General features: G+C 45.6%; 1 protein-coding gene across 6 annotated transcripts in view; it reads right to left on the bottom strand.

The window, feature by feature from the left end:
- Positions 1-19,253, bottom strand: part of cacna1c (calcium voltage-gated channel subunit alpha1 C) — a 537,514-nt gene that overhangs the window by 127,487 nt on the left and 390,774 nt on the right. For all 6 annotated transcript variants that reach the window (XM_090201229.1, XM_090201230.1, XM_090201236.1 and 3 more), the window contains exon 8: positions 7,569-7,672. In XM_090201229.1, the coding sequence (XP_090057355.1) occupies positions 7,569-7,672 (104 nt within the window). The remainder of the gene's footprint in view (positions 1-7,568; positions 7,673-19,253) is intronic.

Genomic DNA, 19,253 nt, shown 5'->3' with positions numbered 1-19,253 from the left:
AAAGTCAGACATACAGGTGCTAAAGATCATGAATGTTGTCTTGACAAACAACTTTATACATATTATAGACACATCTTAAGACATCATACATTATAGATGGGCTTTAATAGGCCCCTGTATTCCCCCAGCCAACAGCAATAACAGCAGCATCCATCCCAACTAAAAGCCTGAGACTAGAATAGAGTGGTTTATCAGGAAGAGGTAGAGGGAGAGGAGGTGGAGAGACAGTCAGCAAGTCAGTCAGTCAGAAATAGGAGCAGTCAGTAAGTCAGGCTGGAAGAAAAGGACAAAGTTTAACTAGTCAGTTAGTCAGTAAGTCAGGCTGGATGAACTCCTCTCGCAGTGCTAGAGGTGTCCCTACAGACCCGGGTTCGATCCCGGGCTGTGTCACAACTGGCTGCGACCGGGAGACCCATGAGGCGGGGCACAATTGGCCCAGCGTCGTCCGTGTTAGGGGAGGGTTCTCCCGGCTGGGATGTCCTTGTCCGAAAGGGATCTAGCTACTCCTTGTGGCGGGCCCGGTGCATGACTTATGTCGCCATCTATACGGTGTTTCCTCCGACACATTGGTGCGGCTGGCTTCCAGGTTAAGAGAGCAGTGTGTCAAGAAGTAGTGCGGCTTGGCGTGTTTCGGAGGACGCATGGCTCTCGACCTTCAGAGAGGAGACCAACAGTCAGAGAGGAGACCAACAGTAGAACCAGTCAGTCAGAGAGGAGACCAACATTAGAACCAGTCAGTCAGAGAGGAGATCAACAGTAGAACCAGTCAGTCAGAGAGGAGACCAACAGTAGAACCAGTCAGTCAGTCAGAGAGGAGACCAACAGTAGAACCAGTCAGTCAGGTATCAAGAAGAGGCCACATTTTAACTAGTCAGTCAGGCAGAAAGACAACGGTAACAGTCTGTAAGTCAGGCTGGAAGAAGAGGCCACAGCAGAACCAGCAGAAAGTCACTCAGGCAAAGAGAACAGGTTAAATAAGAATCAGTCAGTCCTTCAAGCAGGCAGACCAGAGGAGCGGTCAGTCAGTCAAGCAGAGAATAATACCATTAGAGGCCATATTAGAACCAGTTAGTAAGACAGACAGAAGAGGCCATGGTAGAACCAGTCAGTCAGACAGACAGACAGACAGACAGACAGACAGACAGACAGACAGACAGAAGAGGCCATGTTAGAACCAGTCAGTCAGTCAGACAGACAGACAGACAGAAGAGGCCATGGTAGAACCAGTCAGACAAGCAGGGATAAAAGGTCAGCCGAAGAGGAAGAGGCCAGGCTCCATTAGAACCTGCAGTAGAACCGGTTCTTACCCGCTCAACACCCCCAACACCAAGTTAAGCACAAAAAATGACCCTATGATGATTAGCGTGACAAAATAGAGCCAGGGCCAGCCACTCCCTACAGCGTCATTGACCTGGGAAGAGATAGGAGAGAGGAGGCAGGGGAGAGTTAATGTCCCTCCAACACACAGCAACAAGAGTTAATGTCCCTTCAACACACAGCAACAAGAGTTAATGTCCCTCCAACACACAGCAACAAGAGTTAATGTTCCTCCAACACACAGCAACAAGAGTTAATGTCCCTTCAACACAGAGCAACAAGACTCCACTGGACCTGCCTGCGATGTGTAATGGAGTAACCCTTGTCTGAGACCTCGAGACCTGATTGGCTACCTAGGCTAAAGCAGTGATGTAAAGTACTTAAAAAAAAGTGAAAAGTGAAAATACACTGCTCAACAAAATAAAGGGAACACTGAAACAACACAATGTAACTCCAAGTCAATCACACTTCTGTGAAATCAAACTGTCCACTTAGGAAGCAACACTGATTGACAATAAATGTCACATGCTGTTTTGCAAATGGGAATAGACAACAGGTGGAAATTATAGGCAATTAGCAAGACACCCCCAATAAAGGAGTGGTTCTGCAGGTGGTGACCACAGACCACTTCTCAGTTCCTACGCTTCCTGGCTGATGTTTTGGTCACTTTTGAATGCTGGCGGTGCTTTCACTCTAGTGGTAGCATGAGACGGAGTCTACAACCCACACAAGTGGCTCAGGTAGTGCAGCTTATCCAGGATGACACATCAATGCGAGCTGTGGCAAGAAGGTTTGCTGTGTCTATCAACGTAGTGTCCAGAGCATGGAGGAACTACCAGGAGACAGACCAGTACATCAGGAGACGTGGAGGAGACCGTAGGAGGGCAACAACCCAACAGCAGGACCGTTACCTCCGCCTTTGTGCAAGGAGGAGCAGGAGGAGCACTGCCAGAGCTCTGCAAAATGACCTCCAGCAGGCCACAAATGTGCATGTGTCTGCTCAAATGGTCAGAAACAGACTCCATGAGGGTGGTATGAGGGCCCGACGTCCACAGCCCAACACCGTGCAGGATGTTAGGCATTTGCCAGAGAACACCAAGATTGGTAAATTCGCCACTGGCGCCCTGTGCTCTTCACAGATGAAAGCAGGTTCACACTGAGCACGTGACAGACGTGACAGTCTGGAGACGCCGTGGAGAACGTTCTGCTGCCTGCAACATCCTTCAGCATGACCGGTTTGGTGGTGGGTCAGTCATGGTGTGGGGTGGCATTTCTTTGGGGCCGCACAGCCCTCCAAGGCCTCGCCAGAGGCACAGGATCTGGCAGACTCACTAAACAGAGAACATCCCTGTTCATCCCTACTGCCTCTGATCTGGTGGACTCACTAAACAGAGAACGCTCCTGGTTATCTCTACTGCCTCTGATCTGGTGGACTCACTAAACAGAGAACATCCCTGGTTATCTCTACTGCCTCTGATCTGGTGGACTCACTAAACAGAGAACATCCCTGGTTATCTCTACTGCCTCTGATTGGTGGACTCCCTAAACAGAAATTATTTGTTGTAAATGATGTCTGAGTGTTGGAGAGTGTCGCTGGCTATCTGTACATTAAAAAACAAGAAGATGGTGCTGTATGGTTTAATTAATATGAGTCGTTTTAAATACTTTAGACGTTTACTTTTGGTACTTAAGTATATTTTAGCAATTACACTTGGTTTTGATACTTAAGTATATTTAAAACCAAATACTTTTAGACTTTTTACTCAAGTAGTATTTTACTGGGTGACTTTCACTTTTACTTGAGTTATTTTCTATTAAGGTATCTTTACTTTTACTCAAGTATGACAATTGCAAATTTTTTCCACCACTGGGCTTAAGCTCAGTGGGCTAACACAAAATGATGTTACACAGACGAACCAAGTTAGTCCCCATGTGTTACACCTCACAGACCAGCCCATAATAACCTTAGTTACCGCTTAGTTACCAGGAAGATTCCAATTCCAACGCTCCTCAGATTTAAAAAATGAAACTTGTTCTTTAGCTGTCCCTATACTGTAGGTCAGGAGAACCCTTTTTGGTTCCAGGTAGAACCCTTTTTGGTTCCAGGTAGAACCCTTTTTGGTTCCAGGCAGAACCCTTTTGGGTTCCAGGTAGAACCCTTTTTGGTTCCAGGTAGAACCCTTTTTGGTTCCAGGCAGAACCCTTTTGGGTTCCAGGTAGAACCCTTTTTGGTTCCAGGTAGAACCCTTTTTGTTTCAGTCAGAACCCTTTTGGGTTCCATGTAGAACCCTCGGTAGAAGGGCTCTACATTGAACCCAAAAGTTTTTTTCAAATGGTTCTCCTATGGGGACAGACAAATCACCCTTTTAGGTTTTAGATAGCACCTTTATTTCTAGGAGTGTACCTCTAAATCAACCTGAGTCTAAATAATTTATCACTGCGTTTCTCGGCTGTGTGTGTGTGTGAACGTCTTATACTTGGCAACATGACTCAGCGTTGGGTAAAACCAGAAAACGGGGACCACCTGCAGGAGTGAGTTTTATACTGCAGAAACAAAGCCAGTGGGTTTTAAATGGGAGAGAAGGTTTTTAAGTGAGTAGGAGTGCCCCAGGGGGGGATGCCTGGGTTGAACCACACAGAGGAGGAGAGGAAAGGTTTTTAAGTGAGTAGGAGTGCCCCAGGGGGGGATGCCTGGGTTGAACCACACAGAGGAGGAGAGGAAAGGTTTTTAAGTGAGTAGGAGTGCCCCAGGGGGGGATGCCTGGGTTGAACCACACAGAGGAGGAGAGGAAAGGTTTTTAAGTGAGTAGGAGTGCCCCAGGGGGGGATGCCTGGGTTGAACCACACAGAGGAGGAGAGGAAAGGTTTTTAAGTGAGTAGGAGCGCCCCAGGGGGGGATGCCTGGGTTGAACCACACAGAGGAGGAGAGGAAAGGTTTTTAAGTGAGTAGGAGTGCCCCAGGGGGGGATGCCTGGGTTGAACCACACAGAGGAGGAGAGGAAAGGTTTTTAAGTGAGTAGGAGCGCCCCAGGGGGGGATGCCTGGGTTGAACCACACAGAGGAGGAGAGGAAAGGTTTTTAAGTGAGTAGGAGCGCCCCAGGGGGGGATGCCTGGGTTGAACCACACAGAGGAGGAGAGGAAAGGTTTTTAAGTGAGTAGGAGTGCCCCAGGGGGGGATGCCTGGGTTGAACCACACAGAGGAGGAGAGGAAAGGTTTTTAAGTGAGTAGGAGTGCCCCAGGGGGGGATGCCTGGGTTGAACCACACAGAGGAGGAGAGGAAAGGTTTATCTACAGTACTGACTTCTCCCAATGTAGTGATGAATGGAGGGAGGAGGAGAGAGACAAGGAGGAAGGAGAGAGAAGGGAGAGGGCAAAGAGAGAACAGAGAGGAGAGAGAGAGAAGGAGGAGAAAGGAGAGAGAAGGGAGAAGAGATATAGCGAGGGAGAGGGGAAAGAGAGGAAAGAGAGAGAGAGAGAGAGAGAGAGAGAGAGAGAGAGGGAAGAGGAGAGAGAAGGGAGAGGAGATATAGGGAGGGAGAGGGGAAAGAGGACAGAGAGGAGAGAGAGAGAGAGAGAGAGAGAGAGAGAAAAAGACAGCAGAGGATGGAGAGATAATGTCCTGCTCTATCTCTCTCTCTCTCTCTCTCTCTCTGTGAACACTGTGCGACTCTCCTGTGGGAACACCAGCATGCGTTAAGAGGTTGTGACATCACGTCACCCCCGGCAACCACTCTGGACATATTACCATAAAGCGGACAGACAGGTGGTTGGGATTACCATACGGCCGGTACGACACACGTCAACGCACACGTCAACCTATCTACACACACACACACACACACACACACACACACACACACACACACACACACACACACTGTTTCTACCTGATACTGGGCATTACATTCCCAGAATACTCCTCTCCTCCTCCTCCTTTCTTCACCTCCTCCTCCTCTCCCTACCCACAATCCCTTGCATTGACCCGCTCCTGAACCTGTCCCTTGAGGCTATATCTATTGGCTTCTCTAAAGATGCATATAAACCTACCTTTCCACTGTGACTAGAGCCTAAAGTAACATGTCAGACCCTCTGTCGACCTGTCACAGGTGATTGAAGCCTTGTGGAGCCTTTCACTGAAATGACTGAAGCCTTGTGGAGACTTTCACTGAAATGACTGAAGCCTTGTGGAGACTTTCACTGAAATGACTGAAGCCTTGTGGAGACTTTCACTGAAATGACTGAAGCCTTGTGGAGACTTTCACTGAAATGACTGAAGCCTTGTGGAGACTTTCACTGAAATGACTGAAGCCTTGTGGAGACTTTCACTGAAATGACTGAAGCCTTGTGGAGACTTTCACTGAAATGACTGAAGCCTTGTGGAGACTTTCACTGAAATGACTGAAGCCTTGTGGAGACTTTCACTGAAATGACTGAATGGATTTTTGGATGGAGTTTTCATAGGGTTTGGAATGTCTATATTAATGAAGTAGATGCTGGCTTCGTTTGAACAGCAGATGAGTTTTTCCAGATTTCGGAGCCCCTGTTAGTTAGTGGTCTTTCGGAGCCCCTCCGTTCTGAGTGTCTCCGCCCTCTACCCTCCGTTCTGAGTGTTTCCTCCCTCTCCCCTCTGTTCTGAGTGTCTCCTCCCTCTCCCCTCCGTTCTGAGTGTCTCCTCCCTCTCCCCTCCTTTCTGAGTGTTTCCTCCCTCTCCCCTCTGTTCTGAGTGTCTCCTCCCTCTCCCCTCCGTTCTGAGTGTCCCCCTCTCCCCTCTGTTCTGAGTGTCTCCTCCCTCTCCCCTCTGTTCTGAGTGTCTCACTCTCCCCTCTGTTCTGAGTGTCTCCCTCTCCCCTCCGTTCTGAGTGTCTCCCCCCTCTCCCCTCCGTTCTGAGTGTCTCCCTCTCCCCTCCTTTCTGAGTGTCTCACTCCCCTCCGTTCTGAGTGTCTCCCCCCTCTCCCCTCCGTTCTGAGTGTCTCCCTCTCCCCTCCTTTCTGAGTGTCTCACTCCCCTCCGTTCTGAGTGTCTCCTCCCTCTCCCCTCTGTTCTGAGTGTCTCCTCCCTCTCCCCTCCTTTCTGAGTGTCTCCTCCCTCTCCCCTCCGTTCTGAGTGTCTCCCTCTCCCCTCCTTTCTGAGTGTCTCACTTCCCTCCGTTCTGAGTGTCTCCTCCCTCTCCCCTCTGTTCTGAGTGTCTCCTCCCTCTCCCCTCCTTTCTGAGTGTCTCCTCCCTCTCCCCTCTGTTCTGAGTGTCTCCTCCCTCTCCCCTCTGTTCTGAGTGTCTGTCTCCTCCCTCTCCCCTCTGTTCTGAGTGTCTCCCTCTCCCCTCCTTTCTGAGTGTCTCCTCCCTCTCCCCTCTGTTCTGAGTGTCTCCTCCCTCTCCCCTCTGTTCTGAGTGTCTCCTCCCTCTCCCCTCCTTTCTGAGTGTCTCCTCCCTCTCCCCTCCTTTCTGAGTGTCTCCTCCCTCTCCCCTCTGTTCTGCGTGTCTCCTCCCTCTCCCCTCTGTTCTGAGTGTCTCCCCCCTCTCCCCTCCTTTCTGAGTGTCTCCTCCCTCTCCCCTCCTTTCTGAGTGTCTCCTCCCTCTCCCCTCTGTTCTGAGTGTCTCCCCCCTCTCCCCTCCTTTCTGAGTGTCTCCTCCCTCTCCCCTCTGTTCTGAGTGTCTCCTCCCTCTCCCCTCCTTTCTGAGTGTCTCCTCCCTCTCCCCTCTGTTCTGAGTGTCTCCCCCCTCTCCCCTCTGTTCTGAGTGTCTCCTCCCTCTCCCCTCTGTTCTGAGTGTCTCCTCCCTCTCCCCTCTGTTCTGAGTGTCTCCTCCCTCTCCCCTCTGTTCTGAGTGTCTCCCCCCTCTCCCCTCTGTTCTGAGTGTCTCCTCCCTCTCCCCTCTGTTCTGAGTGTCTCCCTCTACCCTCCTTTCTGAGTGTCTCCTCCCTCTCCCCCCTGTTCTGAGTGTCTCCTCCCTCTCCCCTCTATCGTATAGTCTCTTTTCATCCCTTTCTTTCTCTGTCCCAGGAGTCTTGTTGTCTGGTCTGCGGTCACAGGGAGGGCAAACACACACACACACACACACACACACACACACACACACACACACACACACACACACACACACACACACACACACACACACACACACACACACACACACACACACACACACACACACACACACAAACACACACACACACACACACACAAACACACACACACACACACACACACACACACACACACACACACACACACACACACAGCGCTCTTACCCGCTCAACACCCCCAGAACCAGATTTAGAACGAAAAAGGATCCAAAGATGACGAGACTGACAAAATAGGCCCAGGGAAGTTCATAGCCCATAGCATCTTGCATCTAGAGAACAGAGAGAAGGAAGAGGAGGAGGGGTTTAGAGAGAGAGAGGACAGGGATGGGAAGACAAGAAGGAGGAGGAGGGGTTTAGAGAGAGAGGACAGGGATTGGAAGAGAAGAAGGAGGAGGAGGGGTTTAGAGAGAGAGAGGACAGGGATTGGAAGACAAGAAGGAGGAGGAGGGGTTTAGAGAGAGAAGACAGGGATTGGAAGACAAGAAGGAGGAGGAGGGGTTTAGAGAGAGAGGACAGGGATTGGAAGACAAGAAGGAGGAGGAGGGGTTTAGAGAGAGAGGACAGGGATTGGAAGACAAGAAGGAGGAGGAGGGGTTTAGAGAGAGAGGACAGGGATTGGAAGACAAGAAGGAGGAGGAGGGGTTTAGAGAGAGAGGACAGGGATTGGAAGACAAGAAGGAGGAGGAGGGGTTTAGAGAGAGAGGACAGGGATTGGAAGACAAGAAGGAGGAGGAGGGGTTTAGAGAGAGCGAGGACAGGGATTGGAAGACAAGAAGGAGGAGGAGGGGTTTAGAGAGAGAAGACAGGGATTGGAAGACGAGAAGGAGGAGGAGGAGGGGTTACAGAGAGAGAGGACAGGGATTGGAAGACAAGAAGGAGGAGGAGGGGTTTAGAGAGAGAGGACAGGGATTGGAAGACAAGAAGGAGGAGGAGGGGTTTAGAGAGAGAGAGGACAGGAATTGGAAGACAAGAAGGAGGAGGAGGGGTTTAGAGAGAGAGGACAGGGATTGGAAGACAAGAAGGAGGAGGAGGGGTTTAGAGAGAGCGAGGACAGGGATTGGAAGACAAGAAGGAGGAGGAGGGGTTTAGAGAGAGAAGACAGGGATTGGAAGACGAGAAGGAGGAGGAGGGGTTTAGAGAGAGAGGAAAGGGATTGGAAGACGAGAAGGAGGAGGAGGAGGAGGGGTTATAGAGAGAGAGGACAGGGATTGGAAGACAAGAAGGAGGAGGAGGGGTTTAGAGAGAGAGGACAGGGATTGGAAGACAAGAAGGAGGAGGAGGGGTTTAGAGAGAGAGGACAGGGATTGGAAGACAAGAAGGAGGAGGAGGGGTTTAGAGAGAGAGGACAGGGATTGGAAGACAAGAAGGAGGAGGAGGGGTTTAGAGAGAGAGGACAGGGATTGGAAGACAAGAAGGAGGAGGAGGGGTTTAGAGAGAGAAGACAGGGATTGGAAGACAAGAATAGAGGGGTTAAAAAAGAATTAAGGAAATAAACAAAGCTAAGAAATTGCACAATTACACAATAGCAGAAAACGGCAAGGTTGGAGAAGTGTGTGCATTTGTGTGTGTACGTGCCAGCACTCATATGTGTGTATTTGTACGTGTGAAGGGTAAAGCTACTTCAGATACAAAACCCCAAACAATGGAGCTAACTAATTCATTTACAATGTCAAGCGTCCACTCTAGAATTCCAACAAGTACCCGTGACAGGAAATAGAACCAGAACGTTGGAGACAACGAGAGATCATCAGAACTCTAGAATACTACTGAACAATATCTCAGCTGTGAACAAATGCCTCTTGATCACAAACACCCTTGAACAAAGCCCTCTCTGGTCATTGTAGAGTTAAGTAGTGCAGTGTGTGTGTGTGTGTGTGTGTGTGTGTGTGTGTGTGTGTGTGTGTGTGTGTGTGTGTGTGTGTGTGTGTGTGTGTGTGTGTGTGTGTGTGTGTGTGTGTGTGTGTGGATGTGTTTAACTATACTTGTGGGGACCAAATGCTATTTTTAGGGGGTTTAGGGTTAAGATTAGAATCAGATTTAGGGTTAGAATTAGATTTAGGTTTAAGGTTAGGGTTAGGGTCAGGGTCAGGGTTAAGGTTAGGGTTAGGGTCAGGGTCAGGGTTAAGGTTAGGGTTAAGGTTAGAATTAGATTTAGGTTTAAGGTTAGGTTAAGAGTACAGGTCATGGTTAGATTTTTTAGCGTGTGTGTGTGTGTATGTGTATGTGTTTGTGTGCGTGCGCGCGCGTGTGTGTGTGGCTGCGGCATGGTGGTAGAGACATAATGTGACATGGTGCTAGAGACATAATGTGATATGGTGGTAGAGACATAATGTGATATGGATGGTGGTAGAGACATAATGTGATATGGTGGTAGAGACATAATGTGATATGGATGGTGGTAGAGACATAATGTGATATGGTGGTAGAGACATAATGTGATATGGATGGTAGTAGAGACATAATGTGATATGGATGGTAGTAGAGACATAATGTGATATGGATGGTGGTAGAGACATAATGTGATATGGTGGTAGAGACATAATGTGATATGGTAGTAGAGACATAATGTGATATGGATGGTAGTAGAGACATAATGTGATATGGATGGTAGTAGAGACATAATGTGATATGGATGGTAGTAGAGACATAATGTGACATGGTGCTAGAGACATAATATGATATGGTGGTAGAGACATAATGTGATATGGTAGTAGAGACATAATGTGATATGGATGGTAGTAGAGACATAATGTGACATGGTGCTAGAGACATAATGTGATATGGTGGTAGAGACATAATGTGATATGGATGGTGGTAGAGACATAATGTGATATGGTGGTAGAGACATAATGTGATATGGTAGTAGAGACATAATGTGATATGGTAGTAGAGACATAATGTGATATGGTAGTAGAGACATAATGTGATATGGTGGTAGAGACATAATGTGATATGGATGGTGGTAGAGACATAATGTGATATGGTAGTAGAGACATAATGTGATATGGATGGTAGTAGAGACATAATGTGATATGGTAGTAGAGACATAATGTGATATGGATGGTGATAGAGACATAATGTGATATGGATGGTGGTAGAGACATAATGTGATATGGTAGTAGAGACATAATGTGATATGGATGGTGATAGAGACATAATGTGATATGGTGGTAGAGACATAATGTGATATGGTGGTAGAGACATAATGTGATATGGATGGTGGTAGAGACATAATGTGATATGGTGGTAGAGACATAATGTGATATGGTGGTAGAGACATAATGTGATATGGATGGTGGTAGAGACATAATGTGATATGGTGGTAGAGACATAATGTGATATGGTGGTAGAGACATAATGTGATATGGTGGTAGAGACATAATGTGATATGGTAGTAGAGACATAATGTGATATGGTAGTAGAGACATAATGTGATATGGATGGTGGTAGAGACATAATGTGATATGGTGGTAGAGACATAATGTGATATGGATGGTGGTAGAGACATAATGTGATATGGTAGTAGAGACATAATGTGATATGGATGGTGGTAGAGACATAATGTGATATGGTGGTAGAGACATAATGTGATATGGATGGTGGTAGAGACATAATGTGATATGGTAGTAGAGACATAATGTGATATGGTAGTAGAGACATAATGTGATATGGATGGTAGTAGAGACATAATGTGATATGGATGGTAGTAGAGACATAATGTGATATGGTGATAGAGACATAATGTGATATGGATGGTGGTAGAGACATAATGTGATATGGTGCTAGAGACATAATGTGATATGGTAGTAGAGACATAATGTGATATGGTAGTAGAGACATAATGTGATATGGTAGTAGAGACATAATGTGATATGGATGGTGGCAGAGACATAATGTGATATGGATGGTGGCAGAGACATAATGTGATATGGTGATAGAGACATAATGTGATATGGTAGTAGAGACATAATGTGATATGGATGGTGGTAGAGACATAATGTGATATGGTAGTAGAGACATAATGTGATATGGATGGTGGTAGAGACATAATGTGATATGGATGGTGGTAGAGACATAATGTGATATGGATGGTAGTAGAGACATAATGTGATATGGATGGTGGTAGAGACATAATGTGATATGGATGGTGGTAGAGACATAATGTGATATGGATGGTAGTAGAGACATAATGTGATATGGTAGTAGAGACATAATGTGATATGGATGGTAGTAGAGACATAATGTGATATGGATGGTAGTAGAGACATAATGTGATATGGATGGTAGTAGAGACATAATGTGATATGGATGGTGGTAGAGACATAATGTGATATGGATGGTGGTAGAGACATAATGTGATATGGATGGTAGTAGAGACATAATGTGATATGGTAGTAGAGACATAATGTGATATGGTAGTAGAGACATAATGTGATATGGTAGTAGAGACATAATGTGATATGGTAGTAGAGACATAATGTGATATGGATGGTGGCAGAGACATAATGTGATATGGATGGTGGCAGAGACATAATGTGATATGGTGATAGAGACATAATGTGATATGGTAGTAGAGACATAATGTGATATGGATGGTAGTAGAGACATAATGTGATATGGTAGTAGAGACATAATGTGATATGGATGGTGGTAGAGACATAATGTGATATGGATGGTAGTAGAGACATAATGTGATATGGTAGTAGAGACATAATGTGATATGGTAGTAGAGACATAATGTGATATGGTAGTAGAGACATAATGTGATATGGTAGTAGAGACAGAATGTGATATGGTAGTAGAGACATAATGTGATATGGATGGTGATAGAGACATTATGTGATATGGTGATAGAGACATAATGTGATATGGTAGTAGAGACATAATGTGATATGGTAGTAGAGACAGAATGTGATATGGATGGTGGTAGAGACATAATGTGATATGGTAGTAGAGACATAATGTGATATGGATGGTGGTAGAGACATAATGTGATATGGTAGTAGAGACATAATGTGATATGGATGGTGGTAGAGACATAATGTGATATGGTAGTAGAGACATAATGTGATATGGATGGTGGTAGAGACATAATGTGATATGGATGGTAGTAGAGACATAATGTGATATGGTAGTAGAGACATAATGTGATATGGATGGTAGAGACATAATGTGATATGGTAGTAGAGACATAATGTGATATGGATGGTGGTGGAGACATAATGTGATATGGTAGTAGAGACATAATGTGATATGGATGGTACTAGAGACATAATGTGATATGGTGGTAGAGACATAATGTGATATGGATGGTACTAGAGACATAATGTGATATGGTGGTAGAGACATAATGTGATATGGTAGTAGAGACATAATGTGATATGGTAGTAGAGACATAATGTGATATGGTAGTAGAGACATAATGTGATATGGTAGTAGAGACATAATGTGATATGGTAGTAGAGACATAATGTGATATGGATGGTGGTAGAGACATAATGTGATATGGATGGTGGTAGAGACATAATGTGATATGGTGGTAGAGACATAATGTGATATGGATGGTAGTAGAGACATAATGTGATATGGTAGTAGAGACATAATGTGATATGGTAGTAGAGACATAATGTGATATGGATGGTAGTAGAGACATAATGTGATATGGATGGTAGTAGAGACATAATGTGATATGGATGGTAGTAGAGACATAATGTGATATGGTAGTAGAGACATAATGTGATATGGTAGTAGAGACATAATGTGATATGGATGGTAGTAGAGACATAATGTGATATGGATGGTGGTAGAGACATAATGTGATATGGTGGTAGAGACATAATGTGATATGGTAGTAGAGACATAATGTGATATGGATGGTGGTAGAGACATAATGTGATATGGTAGTAGAGACATAATGTGATATGGTGGTAGAGACATAATGTGATATGGTAGTAGAGACATAATGTGATATGGATGGTGGTGGAGACATAATGTGATATGGATGGTAGATGAGACATAATGTGATATGGTAGTAGAGACATAATGTGATATGGTGGCAGAGACATAATGTGATATGGAGGTAGAGACATAATGTAGTATATTGCCTGGTTGAGAAGACACTCCTGGTTGAGAAGACATAATGTAGTATATTGCCTGTTGAGAAGACACTCCTGGTTGAGAAGACATAATGTAGTATATTGCCTGGTTGAGAAGACACTCCTGGTTGAGAAGACATAATGTAGTATATTGCCTGGTTGAGAAGACACTCCTGGTTGAGAAGACATTCCTTTCATTGTTCTTTCAGACCTTCAGTTACAATGCTACTGTAACAGAACTCAGTCAGTCAATGCTACTGTAACAGAACTCAGTCAGTCAATGCTACTGTAACAGAACTCAGTCAGTCAATGCTACTGTAACAGAACTCAGTCAGTCAATGCTACTGTAACAAAACTCAGCCAGTCAATGCTACTGTAACAGAACTCAGTCAGTCAATGCTACTGTAACAGAACTCAGTCAGTCAATGCTACTGTAACAGAACTCAGCCAGTCAATGCTACTGTAACAGAACTCAGTCAGTCAATGCTACTGTAACAGAACTCAGTCAGTCAATGCTACTGTAACAGAACTCAGTCAGTCAATGCTACTGTAACAGAACTCAGCCAGTCAATGCTACTGTAACATAACTCAGTCAGTCAATGCTACTGTAACAGAACTCAGTCAGTCAATGCTACTGTAACAGAACTCAGTCAGTCAATGCTACTGCAACAGAACTCAGTCAGTCAATGCTACTGTAACAGAACTCAGTCAGTCAATGCTACTGTAACAGAACTCAGTCAGTCAATGCTACTGTAACAGAACTCAGTCAGTCAATGCTACTGCAACAGAACTCAGTCAGTCAATGCTACTGCAACAGAACTCAGTCAGTCAATGCCTGTGAGTTGAACTGAGCACACATGGCTTGTGTCCCAAACGGCACCTATGTGACATTTGGTACACACTTATACAGTAGTCAGAATAGCAGACAGACAGGCAGGCAGAGAGACAGTACAGAGAGGGGGTGTAGAGCCAGGCCCATTTCATCCATCATGGTCTTAATTAATAACATGTCCCCACATTTGCAGGGTAAAAAACAGTCAAGGTCACTGAAACACACATTTTGTGATGGTTGTCAGCTAAAACCTGCCAGAGGATATTAGACATTGTGTGTGTTTGTTTGTGTACGCTTGTTTGTGTGTGTGTGTGTGTCTGTGTGTCTGTGTGTGTGTGTGTGACAAAGCTAAATAGTATTTGTGTAGTGTGAGGTAGATCCTCGTACAGTGAGAACAGGGAACAGTTTCCTCTGGGTTTCTCATTTAACCCTGACCAGACCAGACTGTTCTCTCTCTCTCTCATTTTCAGTCTCTCTCTCTCTCTCTCGCTCTCTCTCTCATTTTCAGTCCCTCTATCTCCCTCTCTTTCATTTTCCCTCCCTCTATCTCCCTCTCTTTCATTTTCCCTCCCTCCTCTCTTCACACACTCACTCACCCCTAATATTGCCTAGGTGTTAATAACGGGGGACTTCTATTTATTGTTATTATTAATATTATTTTTAATGTTAACCTTTATTTAACCAGGCAAGTCAGTTATGAACAAACTCTTATTTTACAATGACGGCCTACCCCGGCCAAACCCTAACCAGGACGACGCTGTGCTCCACCCTATGAGACTCCCGATCACGACCTGTTGTGATACAGTGCCCCGGCCAAACCCTAACCAGGACGACGCTGTGCTCCACCCTATGAGACTCCCGATCACGACCTGTTGTGATACAGTGCCCCGGCCAAACCCTAACCAGGACGACGCTGTGCTCCACCCTATGAGACTCCCGATCACGACCTGTTGTGATACAGTGCCCCGGCCAAACCCTAACCAGGACGACGCTGTGCTCCACCCTATGAGACTCCCGATCACGGCCGGTTGTGATACAGTGCCCCGGCCAAACCCTAACCAGGACGACGCTGTGCTCCACCCTATGAGACTCCCGATCACGGCCAGTTGTGATACAGTGCCCCGGCCAAACCCTAACCAGGACGACGCTGTGCTCAACCCTATGAGACTCCCGATCACGACCTGTTGTGATACAGTGCCCCGGCCAAACCCTAACCAGGACGACGCTGTGCTCCACCCTATGAGACTCCCGATCACGACCTGTTGTGATACAGTGCCCCGGCCAAACCCTAACCAGGACGACGCTGTGCTCCACCCTATGAGACTCTCGATCACGGCCAGTTGTGATACAGTGCCCTATACTGGGGAATAGGGTACCTATTGGAACACGACCCAAATACAAGTCACCAGCATCACAATCCAATGAAGAATCGTAGGGAATGTGCAGTGTGTGTGTGAGGTGCGCTGAACTGCCATGGACTAGAAACACACACACTGTCTCATCACTCATCTGTTATCAGCTGGGGATCTGATTGGCTATCATTTCCCGAGGCAGGAAATTAGCACTTAACAGTCAGTGGCTATGACGCGCTGGGATAACAGGTGTGTGTGTGCATGTGTGTGTGTATGCATGTGTGTGTGTGCATGTGTGTGTGTGTGTGTTCATGTGTTTTTGTGGGTCTGAAAATACCATCTCTCTTTGCGTTTCATCAGTGTTATTTTCATTCTGTTGATATCTCTCATGGTCCGTTCAGTGTTTCTCAAAGGATGAGGCCCAACAACCTTCTTCCAAACTATGATATGTACCTAGCCTTCAGAAAGTATTCAGACCCCTTGACTTTTGGATTAAATCGGTTTTCCCCTGTCATCAATCTACACACAATACCCCGTAATGACATCACAATAACCCATAATGACATCACAATACCCCATAATGACATCACAATACCCCATAATGACATCACAATACACCATAATGACATCACAATACCCCATAATGACAAAGCAAAAACATATATATTTATATTTTTACTTTGCTCCGTTCATCTTTGCCTTCATCCAGACTAGTCTCCCAGTCCCTGCCACTGAAAAACATCCCCACAGCATGATGCTACCACCACCATGCTTCACCGTAGGGATGATGCCAGGTTTCCTCCAGACATGATGCTTGGCATTCAGGCCAAAGTGGTCAATCTTGGTTTCATCAGACCAGAGAATCTTGTTTCTCATGGTCTGAGTCCTTTAGGTGCCTTTTGGCAAACTTCAAGCAGGCTGTCATGTGCTTTTTACTGAGGAGTGGCTTCCGTCTGGCCACTCTACCATAAAGGCCTGATTGGTGGAGTGGTTGTCCGTCTGGATGGTTCTCCCATCTCCACAGAGGAACTCTGGAGCTGTGTCAGAGTGACCATCGGGTTTTTGGTCACCTCCATGACCAATGCCCTTCTCCCCCGATCGCTCAGTTTGGCCAGATGGCCAGCTCTAGGAAGAGTCTTGATGGTTCTAAACTTCTTCCATTAAAGAATGATAGAAACTACTGTGATCTTGGGGACCTTCAATCCTGCAGAAATGTTTTGGTACCCTTCCCCAGATCTGTGCCTCGACACAATCATGTCTCAGAACTCTACGGACACTTCCTTTGACCTCATGGCTTGGTTTTTGCTCTGACATGCACTGACAACTGTGGGACCTTATATAGACAGGTGTGTACCTTTCCAAATCATGTCCAATCAATTCAATTTACCACAGGTGGACTCCAATCAAGTTGTAGAAACATCTCAAGGATGATCAATGGAAACAGGATGCACCTGAGCTCAATTTTGAGTCTCATAGCAAAGAGTCTGAATACTTATGTAAACATGGTATTTCTGTTTTAAATATTTTATAAATGTGCAAAGATTTAGACAAATCTGTTTTCGCTTTGTCATTAAGGAGTATTGTGTGTAGATTTCTGAGGATATTTTTATTTATTTAATCCATCTCAGAATAACGCTGTAACGTAACAAAATGTGGAAAAAGTCAAGAGGTCTACTAAAGGCTGTACCAACTGTAGAAGACGAGATTGAACTAATCTAGGGCTTTATGATGAGTTGAATCAGATGTTCTGGTGTTGGACCAGAACTAATCTAGGGCTTTATGAGGAGTTGAATCAGATGTTCTGGTATTGGACCAGAACTCATCTAGGGCTTTATGAGGAGTTGAATCAGATGTTCTGGTATTGGACCAGAACTCATCTAGGGCTTTATGAGGAGTTGAATCAGATGTTCTGGTATTGGACCAGAACTCATCTAGGGCTTTATGAGGAGTTGAATCAGATGTTCAGGTGTTGGACCAGAACTCATCTAGGGCTTTATGATGAGTTGAATCAGATGTTCTGGTATTGGACCATAACTCATCTAGGGCTTTATGATGAGTTGAATCACATGTTCTGGTATTGGACCAGAACTCATCTAGGGCTTTATGATGAGTTGAATCACATGTTCTGGTGTTGGACCAGAACTAATCTAGGGCTTTATGATGAGTTGAATCAGATGTTCAGGTGTTGGACCAGAACTCATCTAGGGCTTTATGATGAGTTGAATCACATGTTCTGGTGTTGGACCAGAACTAATCTAGGGCTTTATGATGAGTTGAATCAGATGTTCAGGTGTTGGACCAGAACTAATCTAGGGCTTTATGATGAGTTGAATCAGATGTTCAGGTGTTGGACCAGAACTAATCTAGGGCTTTATGATGAGTTGAATCAGATGTTCAGGTGTTGGACCAGAACTAATCTAGGGCTTTATGATGAGTTGAATCAGATGTTCAGGTGTTGGACCAGAACTCATCTAGGGCTTTATGATGAGTTGAATCACATGTTCTGGTGTTGGACCAGAACTATTCTAGGGCTTTATGATGAGTTGAATCACATGTTCTGGTATTGGACCAGAACTAATCTAGGGCTTCATGATGAGTTGAATCACATGTTCTGGTATTGGACCATAACTCATCTAGGGCTTTATGATGAGTTGAATCACATGTTCTGGTATTGGACCATAACTCATCTAGGGCTTTATGATGAGTTGAATCACATGTTCTGGTATTGGACCATAACTCATCTAGGGCTTTATGATGAGTTGAATCAGATGTTCTGGTGTTGGACCAGAACTAATTCATAGGCTGCATGTTTGGTCACAATACTGGTTCCGAACTTTTGTTTTGGACTGATGCTCGTTTTGGACTGATGCTCGTTTTGGACTGATGCTCGTTTTGGACTGACGCATCGTCAATGAGAGCTGATGAAGATTTGAATGATGACATTAAAAAGGAGGAATATAATTAGTAGGAAACTCTTTGGTCGTCATTTTGATGTCGCCAGATTGACTTTAGATGCAGTATAACGTTAGCTAGTTAGCTAAGGTTGAGACGAGGACACCGGATTTCAGCTAGCTACCTAGCGTTAGCATTGCTAGCTATTTTCGACCAACTTTACAAGCTAATGACAACATTGCCATGTCTAAAGTAAATTTGAAGACATGACAATGCCGGCAAAGTTGTTCCCTACTAAATATTTGGCTACTTTGGCAATGTCATCGTATTTCCAGGCACGATAGTGTAATTTAGACTAAACAGTAGTTAGCCTCTGTCCTGAATGACTTTGCTTATCACCACCTAAGGGCTCCACTACGGCGTCACAGGTAGAGAACGTTCATAACGATGGCATGAGGTGACCTCGTGACGGGGCGGTGCAGCCCATGAGGTGACCTCGTGATGGGGAGGTGCAGCCCATGAGGTGACCTCGTGACGGGGAGGTGCAGCCCATGAGTTGACCTCGTGATGGGGAGGTGCAGCCCATGAGGTGACCTCGGTGATGGGGAGGTGCAGCCCATGAGGTGACCTCGGTGATGGGGAGGTGCAGCCCATGAGGTGACCTCGGTGATGGGGAGGT

The sequence above is a fragment of the Oncorhynchus mykiss genome, chromosome 15, assembly GCF_057628025.1.
Source record: "Oncorhynchus mykiss isolate SJ-2025 chromosome 15, ASM5762802v1, whole genome shotgun sequence".
Taxonomy (NCBI): domain Eukaryota; kingdom Metazoa; phylum Chordata; class Actinopteri; order Salmoniformes; family Salmonidae; genus Oncorhynchus; species Oncorhynchus mykiss.
The sequence above is the reverse complement of the archived record's forward strand: the minus strand, read 5'-3'. Positions and strand labels throughout refer to the sequence as shown.